The following is a 22,859-nucleotide window of genomic DNA, read 5'->3' as shown; positions in this document are numbered from 1 at the left end:
TCGGACGAGCCATGTGAACTCACTGCGTCTCAGTTCGCTCATCGGCCCAGGAGCCCTCCCAGGCTGGGGTTGACCCCATGGCAAACAGCAGTGGCAGGAGGGCCCCGCACCCACACCCACCATCTCCATCATCCACACCCACCACCTCCATCATCCACGCCCGCCATCTCCATCATCCACGCCCGCCATCTCCATCACCCACGCCCGCCATCTCCATCACCAGCAGTGGTGTCTCACTTTCCCTCCTGGGCAGGAGGAGCTGGAGAAGTCAGGCCAGTGTGGGGAGGGGCCGGCTTTAGAGACCCTGACATGTCCCCAGCTGAGGCTGTACCCCACAGGGAGGGCCTGCTGTACCTGTTGGTCAGGTGAGGACACCAAGGTGTGGTCTAGGGACCCAGCACTGTGCCCAGGACCCAGCTTAGCCCAGGGGGGCCAAGATCTGAGCTGACCATGCAGACATGCTGGGAAAGAGAAACTGCGGGCCCTGCCCTGCCCCAGCAGCTCCAGGCAGCCTGAACTGTCCTGTCCCCGTCTCACAGATGAGGACCCTGAGCCCAGAACAGGGTGCAACAGGCCCCAGGTCTGTGGTGAGAGAGGTGACACCTGGAAGCTGGGTCTGCCCTTGTGCCAGCAGGAGGGCTGGTGCCAGTAACAGCAACAGTCCTAGCGGGGTGACAGCACGACCCAGAGTGACAATGACAGCACCAGCAAGGTGACAGCAGCCAGGCCAGCAGCAGCTCTTCCTAACAGCGCTGTTCCTGTGCTAGTGACGGTCACGGTGCCCACACTGGTGGCAACACGGGGCATAGTGGTGGGAAGGAGGGCAGCTGGGGCAGCAGCTGCCAGCGACATGCTTGTGGCCTGCCCAGCGCCTGCCCACTGTCCCAAGGGTCCTCCCAAGAGCGCCTTGTGGCCATCTTCCTGAGGAGGCCACCAGCTCAGGCGGGGAGCTGACTGTGTCCCCGGCCATGCGGCAGGCCCAGGAGGGGCAGGGAGGGACGCTTCTGGGCAGTAGCCGGGGCTCCAGGGGCTCGCCCAGGTGATACTGGTGGGCCTGCCCCCGAGATGTCTGGGAGGGGCCGGTAGGGCAACGGCGGGGGCCCGGGCGGGGGCCGGTGGTGGGGGATGGCCGGGGCAGGAAGCCGGGTGGGAGGGCGGAGGAGGAAGCCAGCTTGATTAGCGCCTGCGGCCGAGATAGGCTGCCCTGGCCACAGATAGCCGCTCCCGGAAGGTGGTGAGGCCAGTGGGCAGCACGGCAGGCAGCCAGGCCCGGCCCCCACCCCCCAACCCCGGGGACGGCTGGAGACCCAGGGCTCCAGCTGCACTCCTCATGGGGCACCCACTGTCCCTCACCCTCTGCTGCCATGGGGCCGAGGAGGGGCCCGGGGAGCCCACAGGACCCTGGGGGCTGGGCCTGGAGAGCCTGGACAGGGGGCCTGGGCCCTTCCCTGGGAGGCAGGCCTGTGGACTCTGTGCCCACTCGGACCCTCCCCAGCATGGGGGTGGGGTGGCTACCTGACCTCTCCTGGCTCAGTTTCCCATCTGTGAAGGGGACACAGTGCCCATTTCAGCCAAGCACTTTCCTGGATCTCTCTCCGTCTGCCCCGAACTGTCCTCCACCCAGCCAGCGGGATTCAGGGGCCACCCAGGGGGGGTCCCCCACACTGTGCACAGACCTGCCCCGTGCCCAGCCTGCTAAGCACCAGACTCCGCCCTGTCCACGTACCCGGTCCTGCCTGCCCCTTGGCCCCTTCGCTGCTCCCAAAGTCAGCTGGGCCGGCCCCACCCCAGGCCTCTGCACCCGGCGCCCGCATCTCCAGCGTCACCCCATACTGCTCTCTCCTCCTCAGCGGCTGCTCTGGAGGCCGCATCAGGGTCTGTTTTGCTCACACTGCATCGCCCTGTCTGTGGCAGGACTGGCACACAGTTGGTGCTCAATAAATGGAAGTACAAGAGAGTGAGTGAATGCCGGCTCTGCCTGCAGTTTCGGGACCTCGAGGCCCAGGTGATTTTCCTGGGGTGGAGGCTGAAGTCAGGGCCAGGCTCAGGAGGCAGCTTCTGTATGGCCAGGGCTGGGGTGGGTGCGGGAGGTCAGCCAGGCCTCAGGGTGCTGGCAGCCTGGCCATGGGGAAGCCACAGGGGCCACGGGGGAGCTGGGGATGAAGGAAGGGGAGCCGGTCTCAGGGGCTGCAGATGGCTGTGGCCCCAACCTCAACCCTGGCCAGGGGCTCTGGCCACAGGGCCTTGCGTGGAGAGGCAGGCCTGGGGTCTGGTGGTGCAGGCAGGACCCAGGTGCGGCCCCCACCCTGGCCTGGGGCCCGTGCTTGGGAGAGGGGAGGGAAGGGTGTCATGGGAAAGCTCAGGGCCAGGGGCAGCCAAGGTGTCCACGCCAACCACTCAGGGTCACGCCGGCCAGAGCCTGCGACCTCTGAACTCGTTTCCAAGATAACTACCCTCTGCCACCGCAGGTCTGACGTGATGGGGCCTCAGGCTCTGAGCTCACTGCTGCCTCACCCCTGCACTCACTCCAGATCGGCGCGGTGCCCCCGGCTCAGGGACTGCGCCCTCAGCCCGGGACACCGTTTCCAGATGCCCGTCACTCATTTGGGACTCAAACATCGGCTCAGCGAGGCCAGCTCTGCCTGCCCCTCGGATACATGGCGTTCCTACCACGTCATGATTTGGGGTGTCTCCCTCACCAGAGAGCAGATCCTGGAGGGCCTGGGCTGTGCTGGCCTGAGCATGTCCCTCATACACACGCTGGTTGAATGAGCACACCACCTCCTTCTCTTGACCGCTCCCGGGCGGGACACCCGTGTTCTTCCTGGTTCCAGGGCCCATGTCCCTCCACCACACACGTCCAGGGCAGGCCCATCCCTGTCTCTTCCCAGCACCTGATACACGCCTGGCCCCAACGTGCTCAGCAAACCTCCAGGGAAGTGGTGTGGCTGCGAGACACACAGCCCCTCCTGGGGTTCTGGCTCCAGCTCCCCATGGCCCCCTCTGCCCCGCTGTGAAGTGGGGCAGGGTCTGGGGCTCCCTCTGGGGACCCCTCAGGTGGGCCCCTGTTCCCTAGGACAGCCAGAGGTGGTGGCTCCTGACCCAGCACTGGGTCTGGTCTATGGAGCTGACCCCAGGCTGACCCCTGCCATCCGCCAAGGTCCCTTCCCCCCCGTTAATCTAAGACTAATAGTGCTATCGGGGGCCGCGCCGGGCTGCTGATAAGGCAGAATAGCTGGAATGATTTCCCACCCACGCACGCCGGGTGGGGAGGGAGCGCCGCCGCCTATCGGCCCATCTCCCCGCTGTCCATCAGGCCGGGCCCCCGCCTCAGCCTCCTCCCGATAGCAGGCCTTGAGGTTTGCGTAGACGCTCGGCCGGCGAGATTAGTCAGATGGAGCTCAGCCCAGATAACCAGCACGACGCCCTCACACACTTGGGTGAGGATTCCCAGCCTCAGGCAGGCCCTGTCAGGACCCTTGGGTGGGGGCCCTTGGTGGGCCTCAGGCAGGAAATAGCGGACAGAGCCCTCCTCCAGACTCACAGCAGCCGCCTGCTCCCAGCGCCGGGATGCTGTACCAGATCACTCACGGCACAGCATCTGGACGAACGCCCCCCAAAGACCCTTCAGGATATCCATTTTACAGCCAAGAAAACCGAGACGGCTCCTTGCAGTCCCTGGCACTGAGCCCCTGCCCTGACCCCTCTGAACCCCATCCACACCTGGGCCCTAATGCTCCAGCCACGACTGACCGCTTGAACCTCAGGCCCTGAGCTAGCTGCCTGTGTACACCCAACCCATTCTACTGTGTCCGTCGTGGCTCGGCGTGGGGCTGGGGCCGGGGCTGTCCCCCTGCTGCTCCTCCCATCTCTCACACCCAGCCTGACACTTGAGTGTCCTTTCTGCTGGCCAGCAGTGCCCTGGAGACATGGCCAGCCTTCCCATCTCTGCCACCAGGGCCCAGGACAGAGTGGGGATGGAAAAGTCATCCCCACTCTGGGGATGTGATCAGCTGGAATTCACCTTGTCCATAGTGGTCCCGGGAAAGAGCTCCAGGCCCTGAGGCAATTACAGGTGGAGCGAGCCAGGAGCAGGTGTTTGCGGATCCTGGGCAAGGGCAGGCCTGCCAGCCCCCCGCCCACAGGCAGCGCTGCTCAAGTCCCAGCCCCATGTCCACTCAGGGTTGGACCACCATGGCCAAGCCGCCTCACCTCGCTGAGCCTCCGTTTCCCTAACTGTAGAGTGGGACCCAACTCAGACCTGACCTGCAGGACTGGCTGCTGGGCACGAGAGGCCCTATGTGCCAGGAGTCGAGAGCTCCCCTCACAGGAAATGCCCAGCGAGAGGCGATCTCCTCAAGTCCCTTGTACGTGACCCATGCTGATGTGCTCTTATGCCCAGCAGTGAGTGGGTAAGGGTCCCCGTCCCCACCCCAAGCCCCCTCTCTGTTGCTTTCTCTCCCCTGTGGCACACCCTGGGCCAGGGCAGGTGGGGACTTTTGTTCCACAGCCTGAAGCCCCCAAACAGGGGCTTCAGGGTCCAGGGGAGCCCCCGGTTCAGTCTCAGCCCCAGGGTACCCCAGGCCTCTCCCCCATCAAAGGCCCGGCTTCCCAGGCCCCGCTTTGCCCCTGGAGTCAGTGAGGTGGGGCGGGGTCTGGGCTTCATGGTGATTGCTCACCTGGGAACTGCACAGGCCAGGGCCAAGGTTGGGTCGGGTTCCCAAGCACCAACCCAACCCCACTGTGCCCTCCTCTCCGATCCAGCCTGTCTCCAAGGCTGGGCTCCAGCCTGGAACCCCCAGCCCTGTGCTCTCAGGATAAAGCCAGCTCCGCTGCTGTCACATCCTGGGCCTCTCACCTCTGCCCAGGCTGGTACCTCCTCATGGAAAACCCTTCCAGGAGGCCAGGCAGGGGATGTGTGCTGAGCCCGCTGGGAAAGTTCTCGCTGACCCCCAAGGGCAGTGGACGCCACTGCCGGGTGCCCTCCAGAAGCCTCCTCCCTTGGCTCCAGAGGACTCTGGGATGGAGCGTCCCGCCCTGCCCGAGGATGGCCGTGGGGCCACATGGAGCCCAGGCTCAGGCGGGAGCTGTGGGTGTCACTGCTGGGAGCCTGCCCTGGAGCCTATGTGCAGTGCGGCCACGCTCTGCCCCAGACAACCCCAGCTCCCATCTCACAGGCGGACCCCTGTGCTCCTCTTGCCTTAGCATGCCCCCCTCCCCATGGCCCAGCGGCATTTTGTTTCACACATTTGGTTACCAGGAAAAAGCTCTAGGCCCCGAGATGCTTCCTGGTGAAGGGGACCCCACCACCCTGGCCCCCAAGTGGGCTCTTGGCTGCTCACCTTCCGTCTGGGGCCCATAGAGCCCAGGCTGCCCTCATGTTACTTCACACACAGAGTGGTGGGAAAGCCCCATGGGCCTCTGAGGCCACCTCCTCGTTCCCCAGCTAGCATGGCACCCTTGGCATGGTCCTGCCTTTAGCATCAGGTCTTAGGCCATCCTTCCCACCTTTGGGATGTGCACCACACTGCTTCCCAGACAGACACAGGCAGAGCTAGGGGAGACTCACTCTCTGCCCACCCAGCAGACCAGACACCTCCTCTGCACTGGCACAGGTGGGCAGGTACAGGGCCAGAGGAAGGACAGAGAAGTGAGGCCTCCTTGGTGCCCCAGGATGGAGAAGTGAGGCCTCCTTGGTGCTGCAGGCGGCTCTGGGCAAGAAGCTTTCCTCCGAGCCCAGTTCCCCTCAGTTCTGCCCAGCCTCACAGAGGGAGGTGGGGGAGGCCTGCTCCAGGGGGAGGGGACTCCACACTCCAGGGTCCAGCCCCCATGCTCTTCAGCTTCTTCCTGCACCTGTTTCCTTGTGGCCCAGCCTGCACGATTACTCTCCGGGCAGACGGCCACACAGGGCCCGTGAAATGGGCCAGCCCAGGACCCAGGGAGTCGAATGGGACCCCGGCTCCACCCCTCCAAGTCCTGATGGGATGGCATGTCTGAGCGCCTCCATTTTCCAAGGCAGGAGTGGGATGCCCCGGAGTTCCAGGACTCAGCCCCACATCCCACAGTGGGACAGTCCTGCAGGACGCGCCACGGCTGAGCTGCTCCCGAGCACGTGCAAGGATTACAGATTATGGCTTAGCCATTTGCATAGCAGAATCTTAAGCAGCTGCCCCTCCGGCAAACAAGGTCATTTCAAAGATAAAATAGGAGCTCTCCGCCTCCTGCCGCCCATCCTTCCCTTTGCATCCGGACTGGTGGCTCCAGGGAGCAAGAGGGAGTCCAGGCCCTGGTGGCCCCTGCTCTGCCTCCACCCGAGGTCCCTTCTCTGTGGCCACTCCTGGGATCGTGCTCAGACCCTGGCCCTTCTCTCCTCCTGCCGGCACCTCCTGCTGCCTCACTGGAGTCCAAGACCACAGGCCCAGTGACCAGGCTGCACTCCTGCCCGTCCACGTCCGCCTCGCCCCCCACTCAGGCCCTGCAGCCTCCTACCCATGCAGGGCGGTGCCCTCTCCCGCTGCCTCCGCTCCCTACTGCAGGGCCCCGACTCGCCCTGGAGGCCTGCGGACACCCCTCCTGGAATCAGCTCCTCTCTCCACTTCCCCCTTGCTTCTGGGTTTGGTTTGGGTGGTGACAGCAGGGTTTGGTGAGGTGTGACTGGTCCCTGTGACGGGAGGCTCTGCCTGCAGGCAGCCTCTCACCCCGGCGGGTGTCCTGCTTTGGACATCGAGGCAACGACCCCACTGGTGGGTCCCGGCTCCCGCCTGGAAGCCTCCCTGGTACCGGGCGGGTAACGGGGTTTGGGGGGTGAGCTTCTCCTGCCATGAGGCCATGGCGACCGCCACTGACAGGGGAGCGCGAGCTGGCTGCTCCGGGCCCCGGCTTGGCCGCCTCTCTTGGCCGCGAAAAGGGGAGTTCCAGATTGCAGAGGGTGGCTTCTCCCCGCAGAACCTACCTGCACCCCCTAATCCAAGAGAACCTAGGCCGCCCCGGGGTGGCTGACAAGCTCAAGGCCCACAGCCGAGGTCTGGGAGGCGGCCCCAGCCACATTCTGCACTGCACACTCCTCAGTCCTCCTCCTCACGGAGGCTTCCTGCGGCTGCAGCTGTGGCTCTCCTTACATCCACTTTGTAGACGGGGAGACTGGGACCTGGAGAGGTCAGGCGGCCTGCCTGCCGTCACTCAGCGAGGCTGGGCTGCAGAGCCCGTGCTCCCGTCTCAGAACAGCTCCAGGCGCCCCCATATGAAGCTGTGGCGCTCCAGAGCCAAGCCGCTTGCAGCAGACAGAGCTCAAAACTTTTGAAAACAAAAACCAGCACCCACTGAGTGCCTCCCTCATCTCTTTTTAGGGCTCTGGGAGCACCAGCTATCAGGTAGGGCCAGGAGGGGGCTGAGGTGGGGGCAGTAACAGAGCCAGGAGATCATAGGAAGTCAAGACAATGGCCACGTGCACACCAGGACAGCTCTCCCCACCCCAGGACAGTTCCCCGCACCCCAGGACAGCTCCCTGTACACCAGGACAGTTCTCCACACCCCGGGACAGCTCCCTGCACCCCGGGACAGCTCTCCGCATCCCGGGACAGCTCCCCATACCCTGGGACAGCTCTCTGTAACCCAGGACAGCTCCCTGCACGCCAGGACAGTTCTCCGCAGCCCGGGACAGCTCTCTGTACCCCGGGACAGCTCCCCATACCCCGGTACAGCTCTCTGTACCCCAGGACAGTTCTGCGCACCCCAGGACAGCTCCCCACACCCCAGGACAGCTCCCCATACCCCGGAACAGCTCTCTGTACCCCGGGACAGCTCCCCACAGCTTGGGACAGCTCTCTGGTGCTTACAAAGTCCTTGTGCGCCCAGGACCTCACTTACATTTGCAGTAGGTGTTGGGGGCCTCTTGGGTATCCCCTGGGAGGAGGCGAGGGGCTGGGAGGCCTCCCCTCTGCTAGTGTTACATGGTGCCTCCAGGGAGTCCCTGACCACCAGGGATAGGGCAGCCTGGCTAGACCCATGGTGGAGCTGTTGGGGGAGGCGCCAAGGCCGGGTCTCTCCTCCAGGCTAACCCTGTCCACCTTCTGGATGTCCACAAGTCCCCGTCACTTTCCCTGGGAAATGGGTCTAACCGGGGTTGGGGTTGGGGGGTTTCCCAGGACACCTGTGAGCCCGGATCCAGCCAGCAGATGAGGGCCCTGGGCTCCAGGCTCTGCAGCGTCACCGGGTTCCATCCACATGCAGGACAGATGGGAAACAGGCTCAGGGCCCAGTCACTTCCCCAAAGCCACAGGGTGCAGAGTGCACCTTGGTCCAAGCTGGGGCTCCCTCCACCCCAGATAGGAAAGGAGGATGGCGCCTCCCAGGCCGCCTCGAGAACAGGGCCCCGGGCCAGGTTCAGAGGGGCTGGGGCCTGCACTGTTTCCCATACTTGGGGATGGGTGGGGTGGGGAGCAGCCATGGGTCAGAGACCATGAAACAGAAACTGAGAGACAGGGGCAGAGACGGGGTGAGGGAGAGAGGCAGGGAGAGAGACAGAGAGGCAGGGAGGGAGGGAGGGAGAACGGCAGAGAGAGGGAGAAGGCGGGGAGGGGGACGGGGGAGAGAGGCGCTCACACAAGACAGAGCGTCAGAGAGAGGGTCTGGAGACAGAAGGGAGAGACACTCAGGCCGAGCAGGGCAAATGTGGCCAATCCCCTATTGCGCCCCAACCACTGGACCGGTCACCTGGCCGGGCACTGCCCTTGGGGCCACTGACCCTGCTGGCCATCGACGCACGGGCCGCCCCGAGAGATAAGAGCCCACAGAGCCTCCTTGGCTTCCTCGTGGGTGATAGCTCGGCCTGTGTGGGCCTGATAGGCCGTGGCCACTGCAGCGGTTGGCCAGCAGCCGCGTATCAGCCCATCACCGCCCGCTGCACAGAAATTCGTATCTGCGGGAGCCGATAGGGCACCGCCCGGTCCAGAGGATGCACACAGCACAGGAAGCTTGGGGGTGCGCCCCAGCCCCAGACCACGGCCGGCCTCAGGGGCCCAGCCCTTCCCGGCGCCAGGCTCCATCCCCCAGGGCCTCCTCCGTCTGGAGAACAGGAGGATGATCTAACCCCTCTCAGCACTGCAGGGGTGGACAGGGACCCGTGGGGTGACGATCAAACCAGCGTCTATGAACCCCAGGCCCAAACCCAGCTCCACCACCTCCCAGCCGCATGCTGGTGGACGTGCGCTGCATCCCCGCGCTGGGCCTCCTCCTCCAGAGATGGGGTCACCATCTCGGCCCCTCCTGGGGCTGGCGTGAGGACCGCCCAGCACCCCCTGTCTGCCCAGACGCCAACTGGGTCCCACAGGTACACAATGGTCCCTGCCACGGTGTGGATGCTCTCCACTGAGAGAGTGTGGGAGCTCTGAGGGCCCGAGGGGGCCTGTGTGCACCTTCCCCGCTACCCTATTCTACAGCTGGGGACACTGAGGCAGTCAGGGCGGCCCCTCCAACCCCACAGCGCTGCACGTGAAAAGGCCTGTCAGGCTGACCCCGCAGCGAGGGCCTGAGGCACCAGCACCTGACCAAGACCCCCGAAGACACCAGCGCCTGACCGACCCCCGACAGGTGTGTCCTGGGCCTGCCCCCCACCTGGTGTCCCTGAGGAGAAGGCACGCAGCCAGCAAGTTTCTGCCATGGCACCCGGGCCCCCCACCATCTTTGGGTCCCAGGCGGGTAAGCCACATTGTCTGCTGTGCTGGATGCCTGGTCCCCCCTTCCTGGGGGACAGCAGCAGGAGCCCATGAGGACCGGCGGCCACGAGGCCCCAGCATTGCCTTGGGCAGCCCCACAGCCCGTGCAGGTGTGACTCGGCTTCCCCTTGGGGCCGGGTCATCCTGGCTGTGGCTGCCCAGGCCCACCCCTCTCTCTGTGGTCCCGGCTGTCCCATTGTGGGAAGGGGCCGTGTTGAACAAGAGGCCTCTCCACGCACGTGCCGCTGCCTACTGCACCAGCGGGCCCGTGGACCCATCTTTCACGCTCCCTTGCTGCTGGGACCTCGCTGACCCCTTTCCATCTTGGCCCCCGGGAAGGAATGGGGTCCCTCCGCCTCAGCGAAGCCTTCCCTGCTCCCCAGGACGGCGAGCGCCTCACCACGCTTCTCTCCACAGATGGGGGCCCTGCTGGTGTCATTACGGCCGATTGCGCACTCTGCGACGGCCATCTCTCCCGGCTGTATGCCTGGCACGGGCACTCAATAAATGTTTGCTGCATCTGCACATGCGTCTGGCTTGAGCACCTGCCCCTCCTCACGCCGTCCCTCCTCCACGGGGACCTTGAGACCCCCACTCTGCCTCTGCTGGGCCTCCTCCTTCCCTCACCCACCAGCTCCCATGACGGCCTTGGTCGGGCAACCCTGGGAAGCACCCCAGACCCCCAGACGCTCCTCTGGTTCCTCGGGCCACGGGATTTATTAGGAACAACAGATACAATCTGACTGCCGGTGTTCCCTGCGTTCATAAATGGACGGAATTACAGTCCTTGAAGGGGCCACAGGGAGAACCCGTTCGTGGGACTTCTGGGGTCAGAACTCCAGCTGCAAATCACGGAGCAGAGTCACCAAATCACCCTCTAGGACACACCCTGTGGCCCAGGCCCCGCGGGGCAGTGTGGCTCGGACTCCGTCCCCCACAGCCTGCAGCCACTCTGGAGCGGGGTGGGGTCCTCTCCTGCCCTTCAGGCCTGAGTGCCTGCCTGGGCACCTCAGCACAGCTCTGAATCCGGGCCCAGCTGGGAAGACCGCGGGCGCAGGCAGCTGAGATGCAGCCTCCTGTTCCCAGCTCGCTGCCTTTCCCACCTCTGAGGACTCCTTCCTGGCCATCACACTAGCTCCTCTTCTGCGGCCCAGACCAGGCTCTGATCCAGGGAACCCCCCCGAGCTTCCTTGTACACCACGTGAGGCCCGGGATTGGCCCGAGGGTGCCAAGCTGCAGCGATGCCACCAGCTGCACAGGTCGGCTGAGCTTTAGACTAGGCACAGGCCTGGGCCTGGTGGGTCTCCAGCAACCTACACACCCGCCCCAGCACCCATGTGGCCCTGTTCCCAGGGGCCGGGCCAGGCTGCCCGGGAGGCGATGTTGCTGCCTCCACTGCCCACATGGTTACCTGGCCCGCTCCAGGGACTGCCCGGCTCTTCCTCCGTGGGCCTGGGTTCCGGTTCCTGTCCTTCCAGCTCCTTGGGGCCTCCTGGGGATGTGGGGGTCGGCGGCGGTGGGGGTGAGCTAACATCTGTAGAGAGGAAAACACCGTCACATCCCTCCTCAGCGCCAGGCCCTGAGCTGCCCCTCCCTGTGGCCGGGAGGGATGCTGAGGCACTGGGCACCGGGTTGGGGAGCTCGGGCCCAGAGCCACCCCCGCCTCCTGGCTCACTCTCACTGGGGTGACACAGACATCCAAGTCTTCCTCTTGGTCTTTTAAAACCCCTCACGCCTCATTAATTGTTGCAATGATAATTGTTATTCCAGCTGCTGTGGATAATTAGGGCACAGGATGGCCGACCCGACCGGCCTGCCCTGGCCAGCAGGCACACACGCGGCCGCCAGCTCCCCGGTCCCCTCTGCTGGCAGCTGGGGGCCCCTCCACCAGGTCCTGCACCAACTCCAGCCCAAAGGGCATGTTTGCCTTCCCAGCTGGCCTGATAACCACCTCGGCCCCGATCGATGCGATCCCATAAAGCCCCCCCACCCCGTGACGTCACATGCCCACAGATTATTAATACCCGCGATAAGGGCTGTGATTAACATCAAATAAGTCAATCACACAGTATAAAAGTCCTATTATTTTTGGCTATAAATCAAAGTGGCTGGCATCTGAGCTCCAGCCACTGCGAGGGAGCCTCACTGGACCCGCCAAGTGGCAGACACAGCTCCCGCGCTGCTGTCTTATCGCGCCCATCGCCACGCTATCACTAAGGCCTGTGCCAGGTGCAGCCCTGGTTGTTTTTTCCAGCTCCTTCCCGGGCCCCACCCCCACCCCCACCCCCACCCCCATGCAGCCCTGGCTCCTAGATCAGATAAGGAGCCTGGCTCCCCGGGAAGCCGGCCTGGGTCAGAGTCCACCACTTGCCCTCTGTTGTGGCCCCTCCATCAGGGCTCCTGCAGCGGCCAGCAGCACCTGTGTGCAGCACTGAGGCTGGCGGCGGTGACAGCCAAGGGCCACGGGGTCCGCATGTGCCACACGTGCTCGCTCCCCATTGCCACTGAGGGACTGGCACCCGGCTCACATGTGCAGGAACTGAGGCTCCGAAAGGGTTAAGAGCCCAGCCCCGGGACCGGCCAGGGAGAGTTCTGACCGCACCACAAGCAGTGTGTGCCAATGGTGATGGCAGCAAGGGCAGGGAGGAGTGGCAGCCAGTGGGTGCCAGGCCTCACCAGAGGCTGGGCTGGACACCTGCACCCAGCCTGGCCGTCCTGGGGCAGGGATGTCCCTGGGTGAGCTGGGGGAGACGGCGGACCCAGCCCTGGGGTCAAGTCCCACTGGCGCTGGTGACCCCGGGGCCTGCTGCCAGAAAAAGGGGCCCAGGGGTAGCAGGCTGGGCGTGTGCAGATGGGATGATGAGGCCTGCTGGGCTCCTGGGGCTGTGGCCCACCCAGAGGGGACTCTAACACTCAGACTGGGAAATGCTAGGGTGGGGGTCCCCACTGAGAAGCCCCCCTCCCAAGCGAGGGACCAAGGTCTGCCTGGGATCTCTACCCCAGCCCCTCGGCTGCAGACCGCTCTGTGACCTCTCCCCCACCCCCGTTGGCCTTGGAGCCTTTGGACCTGCTGTCACTGCCTCCTGGCATCCCTCCGCCCATCAGGGACAGTCCCACGCATCCATCGCTCCTCCACCCCAGCTCACGTCACCCACCTAGCACCCTCCCAAACGGTCTGGGTATGGCCACATCTCTTCCGCGTTGGAGTGGGGGTAATTCACAGTCTGTGTGCAAAGGGTTTCATGGCACGGGTATGAGATTGGTGCCTGGGGCTGCAAGTGGAGTGTGGGGGAGCTGGGCAGAGCCCACCCCACAACCTGCTGCTGTCTCTCTCAGACCTTGGAAAAAGGGGGTGAGCATGCTGACCTCTCCTGACACCTCTGTCCCAGGGAGGCCCCTTCTCCCAGGGTCTCTGGGTGTGTCTGGGGTACAGTTGTCTCCAGCAGACCTCCTTATGGCAGGTTAACTCTCTCCTGGGAGGGCAGGCCCTCTTCTCGGCTTGCAAAATGCCCTGCCCCATGGAATTGGCCACCAGGAGGGGTCAGGGAGTGTGGAGGTGCCGGTGAGGGTGGAGGAAATCAGGCTAAACCCAGACCTGCGTGGGACCCCCATTAGGGCACTTGCCAGCTGAATGACCCTGGGAAGTCACCAAACTTCTCTGGTCTGTGAGTGGGGTATGGTGCCTTAGAAAGAGACACCACTGTGCATCGAGCACCCACTTGCATCCAGCATCCACTGTGCATCCAGCACCCATCTGCTGTGCACCCAGCATCCACTTGCACCCAGTAACCACTGTGCACCAACACCCATCCACTGTGCACCTAGCACCCACTGTGCACCCAGCACTCACTTGCACCCAGCACCCACTGTGCATTCAGCCCAAGCAGCATGCCAGCAGGGTCCACAGCTCACCAAGCCCCGGGGAGGGGGCCTCGTGGTCCCCACTTCACAGAGGGTTTACTGAGGCTGGGAGGGGCATGGATTCCTGTCCAACCCTGGGCCAGACCTGCCCCATCTGGGCCTTGGTCTGCTCATCTGTATGAGGGCAGGATTTCAGGCCGCACATGCAGTAGGTGTGCACATCTCCCTTTCCCCGGAGACCCCCCAGCCCCACCCAGGGCCTCTGGGCAACAGGCCTCCGGCTGGAAGACGCCTGTCCTGGACTCTCGCATATGGTTGGCCCACACCACTCGGACACCACTGAATTCTGAGTGCATGGTACGGGTAAGCAGTGGAGGCCCCAGCTGGAGGCATGGTGAGAGGGCTCAGTCTGACTCACCTGTACTGGGAGGGCTCGGGGCTTCAGGCGCCGTGGCCTTTTGCTCCGTGTGGCTGGTGCCTACCAATTGCACCTCCTCTCCGGCCTCCATGTCTCCAAGGGAACCTGTGGACACAAGACGAAGGCGGTTCGGGAGGAGCTCTGGGGAGACAGTTTCTGCCTCCTGACCCCTCCTGGCATAGGCACAGCCCTGGTGCCCGGGTGGAGTTGGCAGCTGGGCAGGGGTGAGGTCATCCACCCCATGAGGTCAGAGACCAGGTGGCTGTTAGCCGAGGGCTCCCTCTAGGTCCCTCAAGACTTGACATTTGGGCATGGTGGCTCACACCTGTGATCCCAGCAGTTTGGGAGACCGAGGTGGGAGGATTGCTTTGAGTCCAGGAGTTTGAGAGCAGCCTGGGCAACATGGCAAGACTCTGTCTCTATAAAAAATACAAAAATTAGCTGGGTGTGGTGGTGCACGCCTCTAGTCCCAGCTACTAGGAGGGCTGAGGTGGGAGGATTGCTTGAGCCTGGGAGTTGGAGGCTGCACTGAGCCGCGATTGCACCACTGCACTCCAGCCTGGGTGACAGAGTGAGACTTCTGTCTCAAAAAAAAACGACCTGATGATCCTTGACGAATCCCCATCCTCTGCAACAATTCCAAAGCTGCAGGATCGCTTCCACCCACCCTCACCTGCCCTGACCCCTGGCCTCCGCTGGGCCCACGGACTCCACTCTTGCCAGAGAAGAGTCGCAAGCCCCTGTGTCTCTTTCCCACCTACTCCCCCCAGCACCAGGGGACAGGTCCCCACCCGCTCTGGCAGCCGTGGAGCAGCAAGGGGGCCTCCCTGTCCTGTAGGCCCAGCGTCCATCCAGGCCCCGAGGGTCGCCATCACCACGGCCTCCGCCCGGCATCACCCTCCAGTGCCCCGCCCAGGGGCCCAGTCCCCGTGTGCTTCCCTCGCACTCATTCCCTCGGTCTGGGAACTCCCTGGGGTGATGCCCTCACCCAGCACAGGCCCTGCACAAAGCAGGCGCTCACGGACTTGTTCAGCGAACAAACCGAGCAGGGCACAGGTGTCTGCAGCACCGGTGGGTGGAGGGCCTCAGGGCCTGGGCCCCTCAGAGACTCACACATCGGGGTGGGGGACTCCAGGAGCCCACCTTACAGGTGACGAGGCAGACTGAGACAAGGCCATGTGGCCCAAGTGTGCGGGCAGCTGCCCCGGACCCCACAGTGGCTGTGGAGTGGCGCTGAGTGCAGGCGTGCGTGCTGATGTCTGCCCGCGGGGCTGGTGATGGGTGATGGTGTCCAGTGTGAACAGAGACAGAGGTGTCCTTCCGTATCCTGCCTGACTGCTCCCTGGGCCCCCAGGCCCTGACTCAGTCGGCGTGCTGGGACTGCCCCCTCCGCAAGGCCTGGCCTGCCCAGCCTTCTACTGTCCTGTGTGAGGCACGATGGGGGCAGAGCCTCCGGACCCACTCAGGAGTGGGAGGGGCCGAGGCCCTCCTGAGCCCAGGCCCCACGTCCTGCAGCTCCCAAGTCACAGCAGAATACGAACAAGCAAAGTCTAGAAACCGCGTCAGTGTCTGTGAGTTCATGTGTCAGGGGAGCTGAAGGGGACAGAAGGGGCTTCTCTGGCAGGGGGGGTGGGGCAGAACAGAAGACACCAGAAGGAAGGCCTAAGCGTTGCAGGCTGGAACCACCACCTCCTGAGGGCTGAGCTCCCCGTCCCTGGAGGCGAGCAAGCCGCACGGAGGGAGAACTGTTCGGCGTGTGTGCCTCTGGCTTGGTGGTTCCTGGCTTTTCTTGCCTCATGGCCCCTCTGGGAATCTGATGAAACCCGGTGACTCCTCCCCAGAAAAACACTGAGGCGCCCACATGGGCCCAGCTTCAGGAGCTTCTCTCCGAATCCCCGCCGTCCTCCTTCACAGCCCCTCATGCTCCCCGCTCTGCTCCGTGTCTCCAGGGAAAGGCGGATGATGGGAGGGAGAAGGGCAGGTCAGAGGTGGAGCCTGCTGACGCCTGAAACACCTGCCCAGCCAGTAATAAATGTGCCACCCGCCAGCGTCCAACGCCGGGTTCAGAGGCTGCCTCATGTCAGAGACCCCCAAAGATGCGAGAGAATGAGAAATGCTGTGACTGAGTTACAGGTTGACGTCCAAGGCTGACCCCGCCGTTCCACGCAGCAGGGAGGTGGGAAGGTGGATTTTCTGTTTGGACTCCAGCCCTCTCTGATCATCAGCAGGCTGTGGCTGGCTGATGCCATCAAACCAAACTGCTCCTAGAGGGGCAGACGCCTTTTCTGCCTTCTGCTGACACCCGAGGGCCAGGTGCCGCTCCAGGATGCAGGGGTGCACCAGACCGCTGAACACTGCCCGGGGCGTCCAGGTCACTGTGGGGACAGTCAGAGAACAACAACAGATGGGCCCCGACCAAAAACAATGGCAAGTTCTAGAAGCACAGTGAGGGAAGGAGCCATGAGAGAAAGAGAAAAAAACACGGGGAGGGGAGGGGCTGCCACCAGCAGATCTCGGCGGGAGCAGCGTGGTTGTTGCGAGACCAGCCCCTGAGAAGACAGCTCTGGCAGAGGGGGCCGCAGGGGCAAAGGCCCCAGGTGGGGACACAGGTGGTGGAGGAAGGGGAGGTTGGGGGCCAGGGTGTGCTGGCAGCTAAGGCTGAGGGCAGGCAGGGTCTTGGCCGTGCTGACCTCAGAGACCACGGGGAGGAGGTGACCCTCATCCTGGGGCCACTGGGGAGCCATGGGGGGGTCCTGGACAGGAGGGACAGGCTGGACTTTCCCAACTGCAGCCTTCGGGGTTCTACCTGGGACCCACAAGTCCTGGCCTCCTCAGAGCACCTCAGAGCTGTAATTACAGGAGGGGGCTGGGCTCAGACCACACAGGGGCCAGCCCCAGGCGAGGACTCGCAGCCTCCCATCAAAGCGCCCACACGGGCAGGCTCCAGGGCGGGCTGGGCACACGCCTGACTGGTCCAACTCCTGCCCCTGGGACAGGAGGCCCAACCTGAGTGCTCTCCCTCAGCACACGCCAGGGCAGAAAAGCAGCCATGACGGCCCCACCCCCCACCTCTGGGGTCGGCCCTGAGCAGGCAATGCCATCCACAAGGCCAGGAGGTGCTCAGCCGTCCCCGCCTTGGCAGCAGCATATGAAGCACTCAGCTCAGCCCGGCTCCTCCCCATTCTAGAGGCCTGTGCTTTCCATGGCTGTCATGGAGCTCGGAGGGGCTGCCCAGGAGCTGAGGTCCCTCCTGCTGAACAGCTGTAGGGCCTCAGGGCCTCAGTCACCTGCTCTGGCAAATGGGCTCGAGGCCACCTGCTTTCAGGGACTTTGGGGACCAGAGCACTGGGGTTGGGGTCCACAGGAGACGCAGCCCTGTGCATAGCTGCCGCAGCTCCAGGAAGGCAGGCTGGCTCTCCATGCCCCACCCAGGTGGGCCTCAGACACCCAGAAGGGCGCTGGGCTGGTGATGGGTTCTCCTATTTACAGGAGAACAAAGGCGCCTGCTCTACACAAAGCCGTGACGACGAGCGTGGAGAAAGAGGCTGCCAGGGTAATTTCAGTTCCAGCACAATTAAAACAGCTCTGATAATGCAGGAGACAATTGTCAGCCCACAAACAGGGTGTGTCGAGGCGGATGCTGCCCTGGGCCTGCCTCGGTGTCTGAGAGCAGCTGCCTGGTCCCCGCCGAGCCCGAGGCAGCACCGGTCCCGTCTGTGGCCACCGGGGCTCCGTGGGGACTGTCCAGACGGGCGACGGAGCACTTGGGCCCCCGCTGGCTGGGGCATCTGTGAGCCACATCTCCTCTCTGCTGCTTTCCCCCTGGGATAGCAAAGACTCCCCCTAGCCTTTTTGGGGACCCTCTCTCTGTGCCAACAGCCGGAGCAGGCCAACCCATGGCCAGGCAGGCTGACAGCTGCTGCGTCCTTGCAGTGTGACCTTGAGTAAGTCACTCCACTCTCTGTGCTGTTTCCTGGTCTATAGATGAAGCCACAGCAGCTCCCACCTCAGGAGATGAAACGTGCAGCCTGCCGGCATCCTCAGAGCCCGACACAGGGCAGGTGCTCAGTGAACATGAACCGTGGCTAGTACAGATTTTGGGAAACGGGCGAGGGTGTGTGAATGGTTAAGACCGGACGGGCGGCGCTCAGCACTTTACAAATGCCCACCCTTAACTGCCCCCAACCACGGTAGCCCAGCGAGGTGGTCTTCCAATTTCATTTCGGATGGGGAACCACGGGTGTGGAGGGTGGCGGCCCACTCAGACCTCAGCAAGTAGGAGCGGTCAGGAAAGTGCATGGGGACAGGGTGCATGGAGGAGGGGGTACCAGGACAGGGACTTGGTGATGGCTGTGGCAGGGTGGAGTGGGGTAAGCAGGACCTTGGGGGCAGCCATCGTGGAAATCCCACTCTCCAGCCACATCCCAATACCCACAGCGGGAAGCCGAGTCATGCCCACTTTACAGGTGAGTAAACCAAGGCCCAGCAAGGCCGACTTGTGAGCTGCCCTGTCCAGGGCCCCTGGTGAGGAGGCAGTGGTGGGGGCGGTGGGATAGGAACTTGGGGCTGGATTTCAGACCTGCACCCAGCACACAGCCCTTCCCCAGGCCAGACACAGCCCCCACACCTCCCTCGCCCCGGGCCCACCTGCAGTGAGGGTGACGCCAGCCCCATGGCCTGGCCCGGCAGAGGTCAGTGGCCAAGGCCGCACCTGCCTGGGGGTGTCCACAGGCCATAGTGGTGGTCACCGGTGGCCAGGGCAGCGCTGGGCTCAGCCCCTGCGGTGCCAGGAGCCCCTTGGTTATCACAACTAGCAGACACCCGCGTGCCCGTCCGTCTCCTGCTCATTAAGCCGGACGCCAAAATGGAAATGAAAACATAATAGCTATTTGATTGGGGGTGAGATATTTTGCATATTGGCTTGGCGCTGATAGCGGAATTTCATCAACTCCCTTTTTTCATGCTTTAAAACTGAATTACGGAGCTGGCTCTGTGCAGCGGGATGATCCCAGCTCCCTTCCAAGTCCCGGTGCTGACGATTAAGGGGGCCCCTCCCAGCTTTGATGGCGAGGCACTGGGGGGCTCCTTTGAACGACTGCCTTGCAGAAAGCCAGAGCCAGTCGCTGAGGAGAGGGGGGACACCCCTCAGACTGTGGGCCCCAGGGTGGCCATGCCAGGTGGGGTGCAGATGGGGGCTGTGGATGAGGAGTCTGAGGCCCCTGGGGAGGCCCCTGAGGTGCCCCTGGCTCTGTGGCCTTGCGCAAGCCTCCTGAAAACCAGGGCCCTGGCCCAGGGAGCACCCTGCCCCAGCTCAGGGTTCAAGAGCAGCCTAAGTCCCCAGTGGGTGCCTGCAGGGGACACAGGTGCCTATGCTGGCCTCTCCTGGGGGTCCCCTCTCATTCTCGGTCTAGAGGGGAGGAAGTGGAAGTCTAGGTGCCTGCCCAGGCCCCATGCGAGCAGCTGGTGGGGTGGGTGGCCACTGGCGGCCACATGGCCCCGCTCCTCCTCCACCAGAACCACGGCTCTTTCCTTCACTCATTCATCGGCTCCCTCCCTCGCCCGCCCCCTCACGCACTCAATTCTTCCTCCTTTGCTTTTGCTGGCTCCTTTCCCCTTCCTGAGCCCTTGGCGTGCCCCACCCTCACGAGGTGCTAGAGATCCTGCAGTGACCAGCCCCACCCCCCCAAAAAAGTGGAAGATGCCAGTGTGGGCACCACAGGAAAGAGTCAGAGGTGCCATCCAGGAAGGCTTCCTGGAGGAAGTAGCAAGTGGGTGGCAATCTGGATGGGGAGAGGAGGAGGCTGCCAGCACCAGGTCCAGGGAAAAGCACTCTGGGAGGAGGGAACAGCAGGAGCTGAGGCTGGTGCAGGGCAGGCAGCTTCTCCCTGAGCCTGGTTTCAGGGGATGAAACTGTCTTGCCAAAGGCTGGTGTCAGGACTCAGACAGGTGTTGGCAGCGGGCGCTGGGCGCAGATGTGAGGTTGTCACCACAGCTGCTGTTACTGTTTCTACTCTGCAGGGACGTGCCACATCTTCCCCCTTCGGCAGAGGGTGTGAGTGGGTGAAGGCCAGGGCTAGGGGAGGGAGTGCTGTGGGGGGGCCGCGTGGCGGAGGGAGGGGAGGGGAGGGGAGCAGTGAGGGGCACAGGTCGGGGCAGAGGATGGGATGGGGAGATGGAAGAGGAGTGGGGCTGGGGAGGCGGAAGAGACAGACCCCCAGGGCTGGCCTCCTGGTCTCGCTAGCCCTGGGCAGCAGGTCGGCAGGCGGCGGGGTGCGGGGGGGGGGGTCACAGCATTGCCAGGAGAGAGACCCTGGCCTCTGGTGGCACACAGCGGCCAGATAAGGCCCTGATAACAGAGAGAAAACGGCAACAGATTCAGACTTTCCCACCAGCTGGGCAGCTCGGGCCACGGTGGGGACAGAGAGGAGACCGGGACAGCCCCGCTCGCTCTATGGGGGCCACGCTATGGGAGTGCAGGGTGACTGGGGCCCAGGCTGGGTCTGGGGGCCGTGGTGAGCCATCACAGAGGGCCTGGGTCCCCCAAGCTGACCCGAGTTGAGTCTACAGCTTGACCTCTTGACCGGCAGGCAGCTGACCTCTGGCCGAATGGCCCCCTCCCGGGTCTCTGGTGAGTGGCTGATGCTCTCCACATCCCCCAGCCCAGCTAGGAGCATCTCTCATCCCGTGAATCTCACCAAGCAGGGAAACCGAGGCACAGAGAGCAGCAGTAGCAGCAGCCCAGCCCCACTGTCAAAGTGGGGTCTGCTGGCAACGCCAGCCCATCACCACCTGCGTGGGGAGCCCAGCCCCGCGGCAGGGACTCAGGACTCACCGCCCACACCCTCAGGAAAAAGTGGCCAGTACCTCACACGCAATCCATCGAGCAGCCAGGCTGACTTCCAGACACAAGGGCAGCTGAGGGAGTGGGCGGCAGAGCCTGGGAGAGCCCAGAGCAGACGGCGCCTTCTGTGCCTCCCCACCTCCCCACCAGGGAGCCCAGGCTCAGCACACACCCCTGGACTCTCATGCTTCCTTCACATCCAACACATCACCCCAGTGTGGCCCGGAGCCGCCATTGCCATGTGGGGTCCAGGCCCCTGGGCAAGTCCCCGCCCCGTTTCCCTCAGGTAGCATTTGTCGCCTGACTGCTTAAACCCACAGGTCCTCAGGTTGGCCCCCAATTCCTTCCCCCTGCTGCCCCGCCTCAGGGCCTCAGCACCCCTTGCCCCCTCTACGGGAACCCTCACCCCTCTCTGCAGTTGAGGCCTCCTCATTCCTCTGGTGGAGGCTCTTTCTCCTGGTCTAGGTCCGTCCGCCGTGGTCCGGGCCTCCCTCCCAGCGCCCCAGCTCAGCCGGAGCCTCGTGTTTATTTGCAGGTCACAGTGGTTCACCTGCCGGACTGGGAGGGGCATGTGTGCCCCGGTGGGCCCAGCACAGCAGCTCACTGAGCCCTGCGGGAGGCAGGATGGGCAACCCTGACAGCGACCCCTTACAGGGATGCCGGTGCGAGACGCTAAAGAAAGAACACAGGAATGGCTGTGTAGACGCAGACGCTGATGGAGATGCAGAATGAAGAGGCTCTCGGGGGCTATGAGAAGCCCAGGCTGGGAGGGTGCCCCACAGCAGCCCCACCCCTGGCCCACCAGCAGCTCCATCAGTTCGGGATCGGCACTCAGTGTCAGCCAGGGCAACCACAAAGGCGGATGCTGGTGAGAGAGTGCGGCTCACTAGAGCAGCGCCCTAACCAGCTCAGGAGCACGCGGCTGAACCTCCAGGGTCCCAGAGGCTCGTAGCAGGCTGAGGACGTGACCTGAGCCCACCACCTGGGCTGTGCCTTCTGGGCCCAGACACCTTCCCCCATGGATCCTGCCCCTCAACTGTGCCAGCAGGCGGGATCAGGGGAGACATGGGGGTTGAGCGGCTCCACCAAGAGACAGACGGAGTTTGCACACACCCTGCCATGGGGAGCTCCTGCCTCTTCTGAGTCCCAGACCCACCCGCCCGCAGGTCTGTTCTCCCTGCTCTCCCCTCTGAGGTCGGCCTCAGGCTGTGGGCTCCAGGAGCACCAAGGCAATTCAGGTAGTCTCAGAGCCCAACACGCCCTCCAGGCCGTGCCTGGGGCGCTGCGGCTGAGCCGAATGTCCCCAGGCTCAAGGAGGCGGCTGCTGTGCAGGGGCCCTGAGCCCTGGCTTACTCCCAGGGAGAACCTTACAAATTTTCAATGGAGATGGAATTCACATACAATCAACTGCATCCCCAAAAGCATCCTCTTGACTTTTCTTTTCTTCTTTGAGTTGGGGTCTTGCTTTGTTGCCCTGGCTAGAGTACGCCTGTGCAATCACAGTTCACTGCATCCTCAAACCCCTAGACTCAAGCGATCCTCTGGCCTAAGCCTCCTGAGGAGCTGGGACCACAGGTGCATGCCGCCATGCTGGATTGTAGCAATCCTTCTACCTCAGCCTCCCAAAGTGTTGGGATTGCAGGCATGAGCCACTGCACCCAGCCGTGTTTGGCTTTTAAAGGCAGGAAAGTTTGCTGGAAAATGGGTATGGTGGTAACATGCAACCTAAATACAAAAAAGGCCCCACCTGGCCCAGTCTCATGCAAAGAAACACACCAAAGTGACCCAAATCTGTGCTTGTTTCTCTTCAAGAGTATTAAAGGAGTCACTGAAAATCTTACTCTTTCTAACATCAGCCACCTTCCCGTGCCCTTCTCCGCTGACCCGGGGCCCTCACTGGCTGAAGCTCACACGTCCAGCCACGTGAAGCTCTCCCTTCCCGGCACTTATGTGAACTGTGCCCACTTCTCTGCCTTCTCTCCTCTCCTGTGGTTCCCTCTATGTCCATGTTCCGACTCCCTCATGG

General features: G+C 63.5%; 1 protein-coding gene across 1 annotated transcript in view; it reads right to left on the bottom strand.

Moving 5' to 3' along the window:
- The window catches only part of ZFPM1 (zinc finger protein, FOG family member 1), a 74,479-nt gene that overhangs the window by 29,198 nt on the left and 22,422 nt on the right, over window positions 1-22,859 (bottom strand). Inside the window, exons 2-3 of the mRNA XM_023228945.1 lie at window positions 13,993-14,097; window positions 11,125-11,247 (exon numbers count right to left, since the gene is read on the bottom strand). Of these exons, the coding sequence (XP_023084713.1) occupies window positions 11,125-11,247; window positions 13,993-14,097 (228 nt within the window). The remainder of the gene's footprint in view (window positions 1-11,124; window positions 11,248-13,992; window positions 14,098-22,859) is intronic.

Source organism: Piliocolobus tephrosceles, chromosome 17 (genome assembly GCF_002776525.5).
Source record: "Piliocolobus tephrosceles isolate RC106 chromosome 17, ASM277652v3, whole genome shotgun sequence".
Lineage (NCBI taxonomy): Eukaryota > Metazoa > Chordata > Mammalia > Primates > Cercopithecidae > Piliocolobus > Piliocolobus tephrosceles.
This window is presented reverse-complemented; position numbering and strand designations above follow the sequence as displayed.